Source organism: Schistocerca americana, chromosome 3, assembly GCF_021461395.2.
Source record: "Schistocerca americana isolate TAMUIC-IGC-003095 chromosome 3, iqSchAmer2.1, whole genome shotgun sequence".
Classification (NCBI taxonomy): domain Eukaryota; kingdom Metazoa; phylum Arthropoda; class Insecta; order Orthoptera; family Acrididae; genus Schistocerca; species Schistocerca americana.
Genome location: NC_060121.1, coordinates 783,089,605 through 783,110,444, shown reverse-complemented (window position 1 = coordinate 783,110,444; position 20,840 = coordinate 783,089,605). Strand labels below are relative to the sequence as shown.

The 20,840-nt window shown below is 39.4% G+C and overlaps 1 protein-coding gene across 1 annotated transcript in view; it reads left to right on the top strand.

Moving 5' to 3' along the window:
* The first annotated feature begins 10,293 nt into the window (after positions 1 to 10,293).
* Positions 10,294 to 20,840, top strand: part of LOC124605385 (RING finger protein 145-like) — a 176,558-nt gene continuing 166,011 nt past the window's right edge. The window contains exons 1-2 of the mRNA XM_047137025.1: positions 10,294 to 10,705; positions 10,788 to 10,966. Coding sequence (XP_046992981.1) covers positions 10,792 to 10,966 — 175 coding nt within the window. The 5' untranslated portion in view covers positions 10,294 to 10,705; positions 10,788 to 10,791. The remainder of the gene's footprint in view (positions 10,706 to 10,787; positions 10,967 to 20,840) is intronic.

Below are 20,840 nucleotides of genomic sequence, written 5' to 3'. Positions count from 1 at the left end.
GTTTCACAGTAACAAAATAATGAGTTGTCACTGATTTACTGCATTCTGCAGGCTGTCCATAATAGCAGAGAGTCTGCAATAGAAGAGATGTTTCACACTAGTGAAGGTGAACAAGCCCTCACACCTCACAGGGTATGCATGCTAGAGTCTATGATTACTAGACATTTCTTCTTGTTTTGGTCTCTACTGTCACCTCCTAAAATGTGGAATCATACTTTTTTAATATTGGTCACCAAAAATGAAAATCATAAGCTGCCTAAATATTCAAAATGGTTGGTTCTGTCTGGCCTTTAAAAGAATAGACACTCTATAACACAAATTATAACATTGAAGTCATGCCTCTCATTTGATATACAGCATGTACTTAAATGAAGTTTCAGTCATTTGTTTACTTCAGTTTCAGCTAAAATGAGCTATTTTTGGTAAAGAAGAAGATACTGGAGATTAACTGACAAAAACAAAAATCTATCTACTAACTGAGGAAAGCTTGGGATATAAACTCTAGTGACAGTCTGCTTCTTCCAATGTAACAAAATAAACAGGGTGATTCAGAATTCCTACAGCATGGTTATATGTGTTGTGGAGGGGAAGTGGCCACCACGAGTTTTGTTGCACAAAGTGTACCTGTGAACTGTGTTCACATACACACAGTTGAGAAGTCTTGGAGTGTCCTGAATGGCCTCCACTGCAGCCATTACACAGGCACGGAGAGTGTCCTGTGACGCCACAGAAGTCTCGTAAACACAGGAAAAAGTCGAGGGGCAATCGTAGTGGCCAATGAATTGGTACAACGCAAGCTATCCACTTATGCCTGAATGTTTAGTGAAGGTGCTGACAAATGTCTTGTAAAAAGTGGGCTGGCACATAACCATGGTGGAACATCATCATGCAATTTATATGCAATGGCACATCATCCAAATGCCGCACTAGTAGGTCTTGCATAAATACACGGACCTATCAGATGGACATGGATAATACCAGCCCACACATTAATACAAAAAAAAGTAGAAATTCATGGGGATGTATGGCATAACAGTTTTCCTCATCCCAAATGTGGCTGTTACAATGGTTGGGGCCTTCATTTGAGAAATGTGCTTCATCTGTGAAAATAATGAGCCGAGGAAAGTCTGGAATGTTGACACAATGGTGCAGGAACCATGCACGGTATGGTTAAATTTGCTGTTCATGGATAACCTGCCAGACACTGCTCTGGGATACATCCACAGAACCTGCAATATTGAGGATATTCACCGATCGGTCAGTTGGAGGACTTCCTCTTCCATATCAGTTGTGCACCGTGCCTGGCCACAACCACAAATGACCCTATTAGTATTAAAGGTAATTGTTTCCCAAACCCACTGTTCCAATCTTGCAAAGAAGGCATGTGATGGACAGCATGACCCAGAAATTGTTCATGATACAAGCAATTAGCTAATCAAAGTTTCATCTACTTTAACCGTGGATGAGTAAGATGTTAGTGTACTTAGGAAATGTGTACTCTGCATTGCACCGTATTTCTTGACCACATAGTGGCAACTGATGGACATGTGCTTCAGTTCACTGGTTTGTTCTTTGATGATACATGTCATGACGTTCTTTGATGATACATGTCATGACGTCATACACAACATCGTGTGACACAAGACACTAACCTCTGTCAATGAATATTACCTTCCATCATTCAAAGTCGTTTATCTGTCAAACAGTGTGTTTATGGACGTGGGTTTATTACCAAATATTGTCACCCTGAGTCTCCTCTAAAGCACCTATAACTGTGTAATAAGAATTCTGAATGATCCTGTAGAAGTCAGTTGAACATTATAGTGGAAGTTAATGGCACATCATGCAGAATAGTCTGTTCATATGAAATCACTTTAATCTGACAAATCTGCTGTCACAACCAATGGACTATTGCAAGGTTGGGCTTTTTTGGATCAGCAATAATGCAACAACCTGTGAAGATCCAAACTAGAATATATGGCTGTGGACAAGCTACTTAAAACAATCTTCAGGAAAATCCATGCCTACCTCTCATACTGCACAACTGGTGTCAAATACTGTGCCAACATGTGTTACCAGAGGATGCGTTGCTGTAATCAATCTTGGCTTGGGGAACTGCTTACGCACCACACTTGGACACACTTGTGTCCGTCTTGAATGTGTAACAATTTACAAAATACTCAACTGGTCGGTATCTAGTTACTATCACAGCAGTCAATAAATAAGCACCATCTGCACTTTTATTGCCTCCCTGTGTGTACATGTCCAGTCATTTCTCTAAAGTAATTGTTTTGTCATTTGCCTTCTTACATTTATTATTTCAATTTTAACTAATTATCATTAACATACATGAAGATAATCTGTATTTTCATAAAAGAGAAAGATCAGCCCTTAGTTTTAAAGAACATAACACCAGACCTGATTCTGTACTTAGTTTTAAGTATGTAATTGATTTTCTAATTTATTTCAACTATTCCTAGTTAATATTGTTTGTTATAGGTTGAAATCGGTGATTGTTTCGTAACCTAAATTCTACTGTTGACATATTAACAAGTATAAATTCTGTAATAATTGGAAGCATTTGGAAGACGAAATGCTAGTATTCTTAAACTATTTATTTGGCTCTAGTCGGAAACATGTTAGCAAAACCAGTCCTTCATTAATTCCAAAGTAGTTAACTGTTCTGTCAAAAGTATTGTTTGCATAACCATATATATTAATTTCGTCATTTAAACAAATAATTCGTCTTAACCCTTGTAGTAGAAGAAACTGTTCAAAAGAACCAATGTTTTGATGTATTCAGTTAATGTAATGAGTTAAGTTTTAATTGTAATTTCTGTAAATTTAACTTCGAACAATGAGTAGTTTCAGCACCTATTATTGTGATGATATATAAGGGCCCGATTTTTGGTCACGAGACAGTCAGTCCACGGACGATTTTCAAATGAGGAACCTGTGTTGGTTAGAACGACAACAATGATCAGCTTAACAGTGAAGTATGTATTACACCAATAGGCCGTACATAAAAACAATGACAGTGACATTGTCTGCTCCATAAATACCTGTTTATTCTTCCAGAACTGTGAACTTTGTGGATAGGTTTTACTACTCGTAGATGTTAAATAGCAAACTATTGTAGCAGTATGTGGAGTTTCGCCTGCAAACTATTAATGAGGCTGAAAGTTTAAACAATAGTGCACTGGCCATATAACTGTGTATTATTGGGGAGTTGTGAAGAGTGAAATTAAAGTACTGTGAAACACAAATGTGCACCTGTCAGCTACATAATTTACAGTAGTCATTGTCTGAATCCACAACCCTTTTTCAGCCAGTGGAGCAACGTAGTACGATGACACCGAGGACAACAAACAAGCAGGTGGAACTGCCACAGGCACTCCACATGTTGAATAAGCGAAACAAACTCATACCTGCAAGTAAGACTTGTGAAACCTGGGGAGTGTGTTTAAATACTGATAGTAACTGTACTCCACACAAGAGTATGTCTGCAGCTCACTTATATTGTGGTTGCAGCAATCTTAAAAAGCTGCTACTCAGCAAGGTGAGTCTGATAAAGGAAGACTAGCACATTTCTAGCCAATGTGGGGTTGGGGGACAGTTGTACATATAAATATAAGAAAGAAAAATTTTACAATGTAAATATGAGTTTAATTTGTTTATGCTGTAAATTACTTAGTCATTACGTGCAGGTATGATAAACATGCTTGCTACCACATGGGAAAAACAATGGAAAAGGCAGCACAGCATTAAGGACTCACATTCAAAGGGAGCGTGTTTCAAATCACTATAGGATCATTCAGATGCGCAATTAAATCACCTAAGATAAAGCCAAGGATAGTTCCATTGGAAAGGTCACAGCTAGTTGCTGCCCCATCACTGGGCAATGTGAGGTTATGATCAGTTCTTTTCATTTAGGATTTCTCAAACTTTTAAAGACAAACTTATGAAGATGGCAAGAAGACCCTGAACAGTGTATTTTTGTGATAAGGAACTACTGGTCAGAAATAATTATTCAGCTTTTTATTGACACTATTTATGACGTGTGTGACTGCTGCTCTAGAAGTACTCTCCCCTGTATTCTTCAAAGTGTACGTTTCACATGCAAGTTCATGGGTGATTATTGATGAATTTTCTCCCATTTAAACCCATTTTGGCATAGTCTCTTGTGCAAAGATATTTTGTAAATAATCTTGGCCAGCTCTGTCACTTGATGAATTCAGTTTCTCAAAAATTTCTGCTCTTAATGATAATTTAGGCTGTTGCTTGTTGCTAAACTTTTTCTCTGTACATTCTTTCAGTGTTCTGCACACATTATTCTGCTACACCATACATTCAATGTATGTCTGCAAGTTCCTGCAACAAATAATACTCCATCTTCAACAACCAATCATGTATCTTGATCTGCAGGCCTATACCCAGGGCACATCATAATTAATTGTGTACTGGTCTTAAAAGTACCACCACCACTAATGCAGCAGTGAATTATTTGTAATGAAAGATGAAAGACAACCAGTTCATAAATATGTGCCTCAACACATTACTCATTCAAAACCTTGTACCACTTCAAATATTTACTTCTCACTGTTGGTTCCTTACGTCAAAATTCTCAACTGAGGACCATGGACTCTGGATAATTTTGGCCCTAAAGGAATGTGAGTGATAACCTTGTGCTGAATAAGCAATCAACAAAATAATTTTTTTATATGAATGCATGATGTCTGTTCCTATGAAAGGGAAGACACCACACAGGTCCTGCAGTAGTGACCCCCCACTCCCTTCCACCATTTACATATAGAAATAATTTTTTCTTACTCCTCACAACATTGGAAGTTTTGGAGCGAGTTTCAGTTCTGTGTTCCAACAAAACTTAAAAAAAAATTAAGGTTAACTTCTTTCAACTGTGGCAGTTTTTGTTAATGTAAACTATGTGATGGTTTGGAGTCCATATTTAACTGCGGGTCCACCTGTGACTGAGTGAGTAAATCTGTTCAAAGATTGGAGGAAGGCAATGGCAAACCACTTCCAATAGGATAGTAAAGCAATGTGGTGTCAAGTCAACCTTTGGGGTAATGACAGCTTTACCCTTTTATGTGTACAATATGGCTTGAACATAATAGACTGATGGTGTAAGAATGGTTCATAAAAAATAATTATGAATAAAGATAACTGACACTGTTAAATTAATAGACCCGATACTTTTTCAAGCTGAGGAACTAGGTCAATATTGAAAAATTAACTACAGCTGATTTCCACTATGTAGGTCTAACTATATTTTAAATGAAATGATTACTTATTTGCTAAACATTTTATGTTGGGATTAATTACCCATGCAACACCATGCCAATAGACTTATAACATCATTAACATAGCAGAGATACAAAACTTAAGAAACAAGCAACAGCTGACATCATTCACAACATGTAATATCAAAATAAAATCAGAAAACTCGTGAAACCTCCATGGAAATAAGGGTCTTTTGGCCAGGAATGTTCTTGTTACAGATGACATGAAACACATTAAAAATGTCTTATGTATCAGATTACAATGAGAAAATAAGGGTTTTTATCAGAGATATAACTGTAACCATTGAATGCACAATGTAGGCCTGTACAGCAACAGGATTTATGACATATTTGTTGGTTTTGCCTCCTCACAGCCAAAGAATAATCTTCCAACTTAACCTACACCAGAGGCTACATTACCCTATAGTTCAGTTTGTCACTGCAATTCCATAAAAACATAAATACAACCTGTGTAGGCATAATATACAACACAATTTTGAGATACTGTTTCCTCAATGGATCATCTGTCCACTAAATCTATGATATTAACACATTACACATGAAACATACAATCAACATCAGCAATACAAACAAAAACATTCCAGATGCTATCTGTATAACATACATCACACTTAAAAGAAAATACAAATGGCTCATATCTTAGATCCTTCATGTTAATAGGTTCTAACTGCAAGTGACCTTGCTTGCTCTACGTTCACCACAAAACAATGGAAATACATACATAGGCCTAATACTTTCCCATGTAACTGAATCATCATGACTGAAAGTGCATTATGTTAATTATGGTGTTTGGAATAACCAATGTTTAATATCAGGTATTATGCTGAACACAAATAATGTGCGATCTTCATGTAATACAACTATTTCTGTCCAACAGCATTTCATTTAACGCACTTATTCTTCAAAGGAATAACCACTGTTTAATATCAGATATTATGTTGAACATGCCTATCTCAAAGGACTAAATGTGTTTCTATCAGAATCTTTGTACGTCTAGAGTACTGCCTCACGACTTAAAGGTGACAAAAATATACCCACTTATTGTACCTTCAACACCACAGTCTCTTTTAACTCAATCACATCATTAAGGTATGTAAAAAAAAAAAGTTCTTTATATCTTCACTGCACAGCTTAATATCTTTCCCCACTACTTGAAATTAGCAAATAAATCTCTCATAGACAAGAGCTACACACACTAGATTAGAGATTAGATTAGATTAGATTAATACTTGTTCCATAGATCATGAATACGACACTTCGTAATGATGTGGAACGTGTCAGGTTAATAAAAGATGTCTGTACAAGATATTACATTACACAAAATATTGCATGACACTAATGTTTAAGTTGTTGTTTTTTTTTTCCCTTAACTTATATCTAAAAATTCAGCCAATGAGTAGGAGTAGTTGTCATCTAGAAATTCTTTTAATTTATTTTTAAATGTTAGTTGGCTATCTGTCAGGCTTTTGATGCTGTTTGGTAGGTGACCAAAGACTTTTGTGGCAGCATAATTTACCCCTTTCTGTGCCAAAGTCAGATTTAACCCTGCATAGTGAAGATCATCCTTTCTCCTCGTGTTATAGCTATGCACACTGCTATTACTTTTGAACTGGGTTGGATTATTAGCAACAAATTTCATAAGTGAATATACAGGGTGTTACAAAAAGGTACGGCCAAACTTTCAGGAAACATTCCTCACACACAAAGAAAGAAAATATGTTATGTGGACATGTGTCCGGAAACGCTTACTTTCCATGTTGGAGCTCATTTTATTACTTCTCTTCAAATCACATTAATCATGGAATGGAAACACACAGCAACAGAACGTACCAGCGTGACTTCAAACACTTTGTTACAGGAAATGTTCAAAATGTCCTCCATTAGCGAGGATACATGCATCCACCCTCCGTCGCACGGAATCCCTGATGCAGCCCTGGAGAATGGCGTATTGTATCACAGCTGTCCACAATATGAGGACAAAGAGTTTCTACATTTGGTACTGAGGTTGCATAGACAAGAGCTTTCAAATACCCCCATAAATGGAAGTCAAGAGGGTTGAGGTCAGGAGAGCGTGGAGGCCATGGAATTGGTCCGCCTCTACCAATCCATGTCACCGAATTTGTTGTTGAGAAGCGTACGAACACTTCGACTGAAATGTGCAGGAGCTCCATTGCGCATGAACCACATGTTGTGTCGTACTTCTAAAGGCAGATGTTCTAGCAGCACAGGTAGGGTATCCCATATGAAATCATGATAACGTGCTCCATTGAGCGTAGGTGGACGAAACTAAAATGAGCTCTAACATGGAAATTAAGCATTTCCAGACACATGTCCACATAACATCTTTTCTTTATTTGTGTGAGGAATGTTTCCTGAAAGTTTGGCCGTACCTTTTTGTAACAGCCTATATATACCGTGTGGATCCCTAGATCCTTAAATAGATGTCTGCAGGATGACCATGGGTGGGCTCCAGCAATTATTCTGATTACACGTTTTTGAGCAATGAATACTTTTCTACTCAACGATGAATTACCCCAGAATATGATGCCATATGAAAGCAGTGAATGAAAGTAGGCATAGTAAGCTAATTTACTGAGATTCTTATCATCAAAATTTGCAATAACCCTAATAGCATACGTAGCTGAACTCGGACATTTCAGCAGGCTATCAATGTGTTGCTTCCAGTTTAACCTCTCATCAATGGACACACCTAAAAATTTTGGAAATTCTACCTTAGCTACAGACTTCTGTTCAAAGTCTATATTTGTTACTGGAGTTGTGCCATTTACTGTACAGAACTGTATATACTGTGTTTTATCAAAATTTAAAGAGTCCGTTTGCTGAGAACCACTTAATAGTTTTGTGAAAAACATCATTTACAATTACATCACTTAGTTCTTGGTTTTTGGATGTTATTAGTATACTTGTATCATCAGTGAAAAGAACTAACTTTGCATCTTCATCAATGTGGAATGGTAAATCATTAATGTATATCAAGAACAGTAAAGGACCTAAGACCGAACCCTGTGGGATCCCGTACTTGATAGCCCCCCCAGTTTGAGGAATCAGCTGTTGTTTTAACATTACATGAACCACTAGTTAATAAAGCAGTAGGCCTATATTCAACTGCTCTTTTCCATGTTTGAAGACACAGACTAATTGCTTAGAGTATGATGTGTGCTTCAATGTGAAATACAACAAAATTACTGCAACATTAAATGGTCCAGATTTGTCTGCACACTTCACTGTCAATGGCAATAAATGTATTTTCACTTTTAATGATGGCAAACTATGATGCACGAACATTTCTGCTGATTGCGAGAAACTGGAATAAATAAAGCCCACAAACAAAAGGCAGAATGAAATTATAACGAGCAGAAATGAAATTATAATGAGCAGATTACATGGTAATGGTAGTAGCAATTCTGACAGTAATGATATGGCAGGAGGCTTTAAGCCAAGCGCACTAATCCAGTACAAGTAACATATTGGACTCCACTTGCCCTTTTCAATATGCTGCTGATCAATCTATTACCACAACCTGACCTAGACTTCCGCCTGTTACAGGTCAATCTGTTAAAACAACCAAGATTTCAAGCCTACTAAGCCACACTTACCGAGGAATAAGAAAATGGGTGGCACATAGGAAAGGGAGTGGGAGTCAGATATGATGAAGAGAAATCATTTCAACAGTACTGAAATAATTGTGTGCATCAAAATATATGTATTTCAAGTTATGAAAACAAATAGTAACATTGATACATCGACTAGAAACATGGTTTGCCTCATTTATGCATGTTATAATGAACAAAAAGATAATGACATTCAGAAATCTGTCACTTTTCATTTTGAGACACAGAGTATTACTTTTGCAAGTATATGAACTAGACATGTGAACAGAACCACCAAATGAACAAAGGAAGAAGTCTGATGAGTACAGCCACGGAGGGATCACCTTTGTGACGAAATTCCAAAAGCATTTTAACATCATGCTGCATACTCTCATTTCAGGATTCCTTCATGTATGAAGCACCTAAAATTTGCAGGTTAAATGTCAATAAAACATGTATTCTAAGAAGCACAAGTAAGTTTATAACTGCAATACTCAGCTAATACAATTTCTTCGTAAGCACTGCACTTGTCTAATGTTGCTACAAGCCACGGAAGCATTACATCTGTGAAGGGCTACATCTATGCTTGCCCCTGTCATGCTGGGAGAGAACTTGGCTAAATTCAGATGGCACCTTGAAGGTTTACCTGAAATATGAGCTGCTTACAGCAATTATTCCCTGGAACCTGAAAAGTAGCAAAATGATGCGAACTGTCATATCTGTTTTGCGTTCATTGTTGCGGTATTGCTAATAGCTTTATTCTGTAATAGTGATTATTTCCTACTGATATTCTGGAATGTAAAGCAAATGGTAAATATTTACCTGAGAGCAGTATTGTATCCAACCCATCATCGAAGTTAAAACAGACGGCTGTTAATTGTAACAACGGAGCACTAATTATACGACATCTCATCAGGAAAACACTTCACAATCACACAAATTTCATAGACAACACCTATGAAGTATTTTTGCAAATATTTATGGACTTCTTTACTTGGAGTTTTCTGAAAACTTAGCACTTAGTGTTGTAAAACATTTATTGAGTTAACATTAAGTCACTGGCAGCAAGTTCTGTACGGGTACCAGCCACAAGAAAGATTTTAAAACATCGTCCACATTTGCAAACGACTATCAAATACCTCCTGTCAGTCGCTATGACATATCGCAACACACACGGTCTACGCAACAAACTGAGGTGAAAACGCGATAGGCCGCGTTCGTAAAGTGCATGTGCAACCCTGGCAATGCCGGTTGATCAACAGAAGTTAAACAAATGACTGTCCCCGTAGAGAGAGATTAGTAAACTGACAACACTAAAAAAAAATGCTAAGCGCATGGCGAGCATAACACTGTATCTGAGTAGGAATTCAGCTATAATATAGAGTCAATATGGAATTTGATCAGTTGTGAAGCAACAAACTAATGCTACAAATCGAGGCTACTTGTTACACACTGGCACGTTTACTGAGTTAACAGATAATGCGTGTTATTTGTGTGGAGGTTATGTGATTAGGAATTACAGTAGTTTGAATAGCACATGCTTACATTTGAAATGAGTTACCGAGCTAGCGCGTTTCTTATGTGTGATTACTAAAGTAATATGTTATACAAGGTTAACAGTTGCAAAGAGACGGCTGAGATACCCAGCTCTTGGCTCGTTGTAAATGACAGCCGGTATTGCTTTTCGGCATTACATTTCTATTTTGAAATTATGCGAACTTATCTTCTATAAAGTAATTATTACACATTTGCAATCGGCAAATTATCTCGAAGGTGAATTGTAAACTGGACTTCATATGTCGGTATTAACCGGTGTAAGTTCTGCAAGTAAATAAACAGCTGCTTAATATTCCAGCGGGATGATGCTACGTCTGAGAAATATGATTCGAGACGAGCAAGTGGAGATAGCAATATGCATAATACTACGTTTGCCAGGATTGTTTCTATTGGACTCATATTACCAGATGACGCAGGATACTGAAGATGCAGAGCAGACTTTCATCGTGGCAATCCCAAGGGCCGCTCATATTTTGAGTAAGCATTCCTTATTTTTGAGAATATACAGCTATTCCAGATGAATATAAGCATGCCTAAAACTGTTGATGTGGACACCAGTGTTACCATATGTAACCCTATAATTGACTACAATGTTTCCATTGACGTCTTGAACAACATAAAAACCATGAACCTACAGTGTTGACACTGCAAATTTGCGTCATTTACGTCTCGCACATTTTTAAGACTGAAAAATGTGTATAAAGCCCTTTTGAGGTGGGCAGTGCAAGTAATCCGTTAGGGAAATGCTGTGTGAATCAAAATAATTGAAACTGCACAAGCTACAAACATTGCTGCTATCCATCAATACCCAGGACCCACAGGGGTATAAAGCGAGTCAAGGACTAGTGAAAAATCCATGAGTTGCTGTTCATTAGCATTACAATTTTGCCACTGTGCAAGTGCTGACCATTACGGTACACAGTTTGTATCAGAAATTCAAGCTTTCATAATTAGTAATAAACCTCATTTTCTATTAGATTATCTGTTGCCTAAAATAAATATTACTGAGTTGTCATGGTCACCAGCCATTTTCCGTGTCTGATAAAGGCTTCCTCTAGATGTTTATGTGCATTATAGGCTAGTGTTTAGTGACATGTATCCATTTTGAGTCTGAATGTTTTCTGTAGTCACCTACCCACCATCCACTAGTCCTCTTCAGTTATTCCTTTCCTCTTAGTTTTCAGCAAAAGCTTCCTTGCTGATGTGCATGGCTATATTTGCCACCTACTCCCGTCTATTGCTTATTTATTTTTATTCATTGATCCATAGACAAATTTCTTTGTATGGACGTCATAATTTTACAAATGCATTATTTATACAGAGGTACATAAGAGTAAGGGGTAAAAAAAGTATTCATATAGGAAACTCAGAATATAGGTACATACATATGCTATATATTGCTGAATTACACAAGGCAAGATTAAAGAATCAGAAAGAACTTCATTCAAACGAGAAATTATACAGCTTGGTTTTCATATTACATGGAATAATTTTTCAAGCTAGATGTGTTGTGTGTTATTTATCAACATCAAGTTAACTAGCTTTGGCTACTTTGTTATTGGTCAGCTGAGTATTTATTTGTAATCATTTTTGTTACATGAATTCTTGAGCAGGGCAAAAACTATTTTTTGTAACTATACTTTCAGACATATTTTAGATTTATACAGTTCCATTAAGCTATGTTTTGAACTCTTTTGGTGTTGTTAAATAGCTTTACTCCTTGGTAAAACATAGTGGTTTTAGTCTTTACTGTATTCCTTTTAACCAGGCACAACCAACCACTGTCTCTGGTTTGGCTATTGTGTATGGAGCTGTTTGTTGCCTATTAATCAATGTTTTTCCTATGCATACTGCAATTTGAAAACTTTGAACTGTCAGAATATCCATTTGTTTGTTTTCTTTCACTTAGCAATTTCGAACATGTACCTCTTTATTGCTCAGTGTACTACCATCAGTTTTCATATGGGTTTCATACTCTCAAAACTGGTAATACATACAGATTGTAAACTTTCTATTTCAGAGATAATTGAATCTTACAAGGGAACCTCCCCATCACACCCCCGTCAGATTTAGTTATAAGTTGGCACAGTGGATAGGCCTTGACAAACTGAACAAAGATCAATCGAGAAAACAGGAAGAAGTTGTGTGGAACTATGAAAAAATAAGCAAAATATACAAACTGAGTACTCCATGGGCAACATAGGCAACATCAAGGAGATTGTAAGCTCAGTAGCGCCGTGGTCCCATGGTTAGCGTGAGCAGCTGTGAAACGAGAGGTCCTTGGTTCAAATCTTCCCTCGAGTGGAAATTTTAATTTTTTATTTTCAGACAATTATCAGAGTTCAGGCACTCTCACATAATCAACATCGCTCTTCAAAATTCCAGGACATGTTCAGATTTGCTTGGACATATGCGGGATTTGACGGTCTACACACGGAAAAATTTGAAAACCTTAAAAACATATGTTTTGGCAGAGCACAGAGAAAACTGTGCGACTGTGAAACTGTTGCATTCATTTGTTGCAGTTTATGTGACACACTCTTATGTTTTCATCACTTTTTTGGAAGTGATTATCACATCCACAAGAAAACCTAAACCGGGCAAGGTAGAAGAATCTTTTTACCCATTCGCCAAGTGTGCAAGTTAGGTGGGTCGACAACATATTCCTGTCATGTGACGCACATGCGGTCACCAGTGTTGTATAGAATATATCAGACGTGTTTTCCTGTGGAGGAATCGGTTGACCTATGACCTTCCGATCAAATGTTTTAGGTTCCCATGGGAGAGGCACGTCCTTTCGTCTACTAATCACACGGTTTTGCGGTCCGGTCGCAACACACAGACACTAAACTTATTACAGTGAACAGAGACGTCAATGAACGAATGGACAGATCATAACTTTGCAAAAATAGTAATTAAACTTTTCGCTCGGGGGAAGGCTTGAACCAAGGACCTTTCGCTCAGCAGCTGTTCACGCTAACCACAAGACCACGGCCTACTTATCCTCATTTCCTCCATGATATTGCCTATGTTGCCTATGGACTACTCAGTTTGTATATTTTGCTTATTTTTTCATAGTTCCACACAACTTCTTCCTGTTTTCTCGATTGATCTGTGTTCAGTTTTACAAGGCCAATCCACTGTGACAAATTATAACTAAATCTGAGGGGGGTACGATGGGGAGGTTCCCTTGTTAGTATCAAAAACTAAAGGCTCTCCAGGTCACGATTTCTTTTGTTAGTCATACCAACTTTTTCTTCCACCACTGTAAATATAAAACATTAGCTGCTTGTGTGAATTAAGTGTTAATATTTACCCTTGTCTTTCCACATTTTAGTTATAGTACAATTATAAATTGCTTTTCAGGCACACTTTCAAACTTCCTATGTTAAGTTCCACCATTAATTTTTGCATTTTATGGGCTAGTACAGCCTCACAAGCAAAAATGATGATGGGCAACACACAGTACTTCTTCTAATCCCCAGTTCAGGTCTCTGAAGAGTTCTTCTAAGACTGCTAAGAATAGTTTTTTGAAAAAAAAAATAGTCATTCCTCATTCAGTTTTCAATTATAAATTTCCAAATATGCTGAAACTCGCCACATTTACATTTTTACATTTTTATATGTATATGTAGAACCAGTGGTTTATTGCATAGTTTCATTCATGACATGCAAGTGGCCCATTGTGATGTGTCCGCTACATAGCTCCATGTGTGTGTAAATATTTGCATTGTCCTAAGTAAGCCTTGCAAGACATCAAATTGCTAGATAAAAGAGAAACCACAGAGCTCACCTGCACTGTGAGAGTCATGCGTCAATCCCTTTTTATAACGTGCTTCTCATGTATATACTTAGGTTTGGAACACCCAATCCTAAACAATGTTGTTGATGTATTTACCTTTTTTACTGACAACTGCACATGGTCAGACACTTTTTGAGCAGATGTACTTATTGTATTGTGAGTACAATATATTCTTAAAAACTGGCAACACATATCAACACAAAACTTACCGTACTCATCGACAGTATTATGAAAAGGATAGATTGCTACTTATCTTGTAGAGGAGACACTGAGTTGCAGACAGGCGCTACAAAAATGCTTTCGCCCAAAAGGCCTTTTTCTGTGGTGCCTGCCTGCAACTCAACTCGGCATCTCCTCCACGCGGTGAGTAGCAATCGGTCCTTTTCAGAATATTGTTGTTATTCCATCCTGTATATTCCATTGTTTGAATTTATCTTATTCATCTATATAAATGACATAAACACAGAATAATTCATAAAGCATTTTCTGTAATTGGGAGTACCTTTGCAGTGAAAGCCAGAAGGAATGCAATATCCTATACAGAAAATCTGGTTCACAGGTATGGCTGCTCTATGTATTGCAAACAAAGCTGATATACGTTATGAAAGAAAACGCACACAATGCTGGTGTAATTTTCTACAGTATTCATAATTTTATTTTACAAACCAGTTTTTGTCTGTTCCACCATTCTCAGGTATAAAGAGAAATATGTGTGGCTGTGAGTTTTTTGGAGTATCATGACAGTTGTCATCTTTGGAAGCCGAATGAAATAGTTTAAAATCTTTGATCCTACAAAATTTTCACACCCACGCACTTTTATCTTTGTGCCTGATGTTAGCATAATAGCTATTCCGTATTCACTGCCAAATTAATAGATTAAACAAACAATGGAAAATCCATGATGGAATAATGGCAATATTTTGAAAAGGACAGATTGCTTCTCACCACATAGTGTAAATGTAGAGTCGCAGTTAGGTGCAATGAAAGACTCTCAACAAGTTTTGGCCAATAGTACACACACACACACACACACACACACACACACACACACACACACACACACACACACACACACACAAAACAAATACATGCAGGAGTTGCATTTGCTTGAGTGTGTGTGTGTGTGTTGTTAAATTCTGATGAAGGCCTTTATGGCCGAAAGCTTACTTGTTTGACAGTCTTTTGTTATGCCTATTTCCAGCTCAACATTTATGCTGTATGGTGAGTACCAGTCTGTCATTTTTATCTTCTTGAAATTGATGGCTTAAATTATTCATGTGATGAAATCCCTTTTTGCTGTTAACCCATTAGCAGCGAATTTTTTTTTTTTTTTTTTTTTTTTTTTTAGTTTGATTCTTTAAAAAAATTTAAGGAAGTGTTTGAAAGGATGTTGGGCACATGCAGTGTCCAATAAAGAAAACGATCTTTCTTCAGCTTTTCTTTCCTGTTTTACAATTTGTGTACACTTAATTTTTTTAAGGCGATAGATTAGAAACAAAACACTGAATTTCGAAGTGGGAAAGATTTGTTTAAATGCTCAAATTAAACATAAATTCAGTACTCTTGAAAGATTGTGAGAAATAATTTATGATTTTCTGTAGTTAGACTCTAAATGTAGACATGCCACTCATAACTTGCTGTACAAGGGTAATTGTGATTATCTATGAAGGTTAGTCAGTAGAACCTACCAGGCCTAGTGAGTTACACTTACTAAAAATGTTGAATCTCGTTATTATTGATCTAAGTGTTGTAAAAACAAGTATTCATAGAAATTAGTAATGAGTTAGATGGTACAGTTACAACCAGGCAACTGTGTGGGAAGTCTGGTTAGTTATGAAATTTTGGAAAACAAGGAGTACATAAAGTTAACTTACATTTAGTACGTACCCCCAGGAGGCTCGCCACTCTTTGGCGGATTTGTGCTTGGCTACCACGGGCTCCCAGTCTTTACATCATTTTTCCCTTTCATGTTGCATGTCTGTCCTCTTGCTACTCCTTTTCCCCTCTTGGGAAACATGTCTGCGATGTTTTTTTGGAATGTGTTCCACATTTTCATTAGCTGTTATCTGAACAGACTCACCACTGTTTTTCGTTCCCCTTTTTTTTTCCCCACCTTCTCCTATCCTTCCTCCTCTTTGGTGGCATTTGAGTTCCTCTTTTTCTTGTTCCTCCTTGTGCGCTCCTGAAGGCCGGCCCACACGTCTGATGCATAACAGGTGACTGTGTAATATGGAATTCCCGGCCTTGGGTCAACAGGTAGGGTTCGCATGCACCCCCTGATACAGGCGAGGCCCTGGGGGGAAGGGGGGTGATTGCCTGAGCTACTACCTTCCCAGATTGCCAATTGGCCCCTGTGGCCCCTGTTCGGCAGGTATCACCTGAGGTGTGAACAATAACATAAGGCAGGTGGGGCCCCCAGTTGGAAGGAGCGCACCATTGGAGATGCTGGCAGTCATGGTGATTTTTCTCACAATGAGCCAGTCTTCATTTTCACAGTCAGTGTCTACTAAACATAAACAGAATGCAGCCCCCAATTGGAAGACCCTTCCAGCTGCACCATGGTTTCACGTACTGAAGACAGTCAGTTCTTTGCATTGATAAATCCGTTACTTATTCAGAAAGGTGTTGGTGCAGTTAGTGGCCCTGTGAAATCCTGCTCTCATTTACACAATGGCACTTTGCTTTTGGAGACTACTTATGATTCTCTAACACAACTACTGCTTGCTGCTTTGCTTCTACGCAGCTATCCTGTTCGTGTCAAGGCCTATAGAACTGAGAACTCTTCCTGCAGTGTTATTTACAATAGGCTGCTCAGTGGTGTGACTGAGGCAGAAATCCAAACGTATCTCTTTGATCAGGGTGTCATTGCAGTCCATCAGGTGATGAAAAAGGTAGATGCATCCTTAATACCCACATGTGCTCTTTTGATAGTGGTGGTTCCATCCGAGATCAAAGCAGGCTATGAAGTTATCACAGTCTGACCGTACATTCTGAACCCGATGCAGTGCTAAGAGTGTCATTGTTTCAATCACACTTGAAAGTCCTGTTGACACCGGCCAAATGTGTAATCTGTGATAGGGACGCTCACGAGGGTGATTGTCTGTCTTCTTCTCCCTGCTGTATCAACTCCAATGGCGACCATGCTGCCTCCTCTCGAGATTGTCCAATGTATCTCAATGAGCAGGATGTCCAGGAGATGTGGGTAAAGGAAAAAGTGCTACAGTTCTTGCTACATCTCGCTCCACGAAGGACATGGCCACACAGACATGTGACCTGAAATTCAGCACTGCATTTGTGAAATCGCCCAGTGTCATGGTAGCATTGCTGTCTCCTCATCCAGCTGTGCAACAAGCCACCAAACTTTCACCTCACAGGCTGAAGTCACCTGCTACGCAACCAGCAATGCAGAATGGACAGAAGGAATACTCCTGCGAAGACTTCCTATTCCCCTCCAGCCAACAAACATCTGAGTCTTTCTCTGCTAACAGAAAAGGCTCCAAGAAGTCAACTAAAGGCAAATAGCCTTGTCCTTCGCCAACTCAGAGATCCACTTTGATGGTGTCACCATGTGATACCCTCACCCGGCCAACCTCCGTGTTGTTGGTGCACATTGCCAGATGTTTTTCTGCCCTGGGCTCCGCAGATCGACAGAGGGAGAATGCTGAGACCTCTGTAGATCTCGTGGAGTAGGATCCTGCAGCCTCTGCACCCTGTAGCATTGAGTCTTCGAAGGCTGGCACTCGGAAGCTGCCAAGGTGACACCCCTTCATTTTTTCCCTCCTCCCCTTTCCTCATTATGACTCTCCTTCAATGGAACGTTTGTGGGCTTCAATCAAACAGAGGATTTATGGCTGCTATTTGAACTCTCACATTTCTTCCCAGTCTGTTTTGACCTTCCCGGACAGGTTCTCCCAGAACCTGTCCAAGAGGAGCCCTCTTGACTGACCTTCTCAATGAACTTAACCTCCTCCTGCCTTAACACGGAAGCACCCATGTTCCTTTTAGACTGCACACACACCTATTCCAATTTGGACCTGTCCTTTTGCACAGCCCAGCTTGCCCATCGTCTTGAGTGGTTCATTTTCTCTGACATATGATCAAGTGACCATTTCCTGTGTGCTCCCCATTTGTTGACACATACCCCACCTACGTGCACACTCAAATGGCAGCTTACTGGCGACCTTCAACGAACAACATTTTCCCAGTTGTGACGATCAGGTAGAATACCTTACAAATGTTATCCTTACTGCTGCAGAATGTTCCATTCCTCACACTTCCTCTTTACCACACCATGTCCCATGGTGGACTGAGACGTGGCACGATGCATTTTGCATGTGGAGACATGCTCTCTGCGTTTTTATCATCATCCTACAATGACAAACTACATTCATTATAAATGGTTGCATGCACAGTCTCTTTGTGTCCTTCGGGATAGCAAAAAAGGTAGCTGGATTTCATTCACTAGTTCTTTCAATAGTTCAGCTCCCTCTTCCGTCGTGTGGTCCAACCTCTAATGGCTCTCTGGACCAAGATCCATTCCCCAATCTCCAGCTTGGCCGTAGCAGATGGTCTCATAGTGGATGCTATTGCTATTTCCAACAACTTAGCCACAATTATGTGGAGATTTTGAGCTCCTCTCACTATCACCCTGCCTTCCTCCATCGGAAACGAGCAGAGGGGGCTCAGGTGATACCGTTTTCTTCTCAGAATTGAGAGTGCTACAATGTCGCCTTTACTATGAGGGAGCTAGATCATGCTCCCACATCATCCCAATCTTCTGCCCCATGGCCAGATGATACTCACATTCAGATGTAGCAGCACCTTTCTCTTCCATGCAAGCACTTTCTGCTTCATACGTACAACCACATCTGGGCACATTTCCCAGACACTGGTGTGAGGCCACTATCATACCCATACCTAAGCTCAGAGCCTAAGCTTCCTTTGAGCTACCACCCCATTTCTCTCACCAGCTCTGTTTACGAGGTGATGGAACGTATGATTCATGCCTGGCTGGTATGGTGGCTCAAGTCTCGCAGTTTACTAACCACTCCACAATGTGGATTTCAAGTGTGCCGTTCTGTAGTTGACCATCATGTCACTTTGTCCACACATGTCATGAATGATTTTCTGTGGAAATTCCAGATGGTGGCCATGTTTCTTTGATTTAGAGAAAGCCTGCAACACCTGTTGGAGGACTCGTATCCTCTGTACTTTCTACACGTGGGGCTTCCATGGCTGCATGCTCCATTTCCTTCAGGAATTTTTAAAAGACTGAGGTTTCGAGGCACATGTGGGTTCTGCCTTGCCAGCCACCTTTATCCAGGAGAATGGTATCCCTCAGGGTTCCGTCCTAAACGTCCCTCTCTTTGCTATCGTCATTTACCCTATAATGGCCTGGCTCCCACTGGGCGTCTCAGGCTCCCTTTTCATTAGTGATTTTTGCCATCCATCACAGTCCTCCAAAGACTTCTCATTGAGCAGCATCTTCAGTGATGTCTCGATTGTCTTTACTCATGGAGCATAGACAGTGGCTTTCATTTTTCCACTGACAGAACAATTTGTATGAATTTCAGGAGGCAAAATTGGTTTCTTCCACCATCTTTACATCTTGGGCCTGTTGCTCTTCTGTTTGTTGAAACTGTGAAATTCCTGGGGCTCCTGCTCTATAGGAAATTTTCTTGGTTCTCCCATGTGTCTTAACTGACAGCCTGCTGTACGTGGTCCCTCTATGTCCTATCTGTCCTCAGTGGTACTTCCTGGGGAGCAGATCAAACCATCATCCTCCATTTGTACCAGCCTCTTGTCCGTTTGAAACTAGACTATGGATGTTTCGTTTATGCATTTGCACATCCGTCCCTCTTACGCCATCTCAAAACTACCCATCATTGAGGCATCCATTTGGCCACTGGCACCTTGTACACTAGCCCCATTGAGAGTGTATGCAGATGCTGCCAAACTACCACTGCCCTACCACTGTGACTTTCTCCTCAGCAGATATGCATGCATTTGTCTGCCATGTGTGGCAACCCATCCAAGCCTCATTCTTCTATGACTCCTTTGATCACCAGTAGAGGGCCCACCCCTCTTCTCTGTTACCTCCTGGAGTTAACTTTCGGCTCTTGCTCCAGCTTCTTAACTTCACACTCTGATGGATGTGAACCATTCACCGCCTTGTTCTTCATTTGCTTCCTAAGGACACTGCTCCAGCCTCACTGCCGCCTTCAGTTTCATGACATTTGTTTGGAGCTTCGTGATAGTACCTTTGTGTACATTGATGGCTCTCAGACTGACCGTCTTATCAGATGTGCCTTCTTCATTGGCACCAACGTTTTTCAGTATTGGCTTCCAGAATACTGCTCAGTATTTACTATAGAGCTCTTCGCCCTGTATCAGCCCATGGAGGACATCCGATGACACAGGCTTTTCAATTGCGTAATCTGCTCTGACTCACTCAGTGCCCTTTGAAGCCTCTATGTACTGTACACTGTCCATCCCTTAGTGAAAGGGTCCAGTTCAGCTGCCACTTGCTCACTCATAATGGAGCCACTG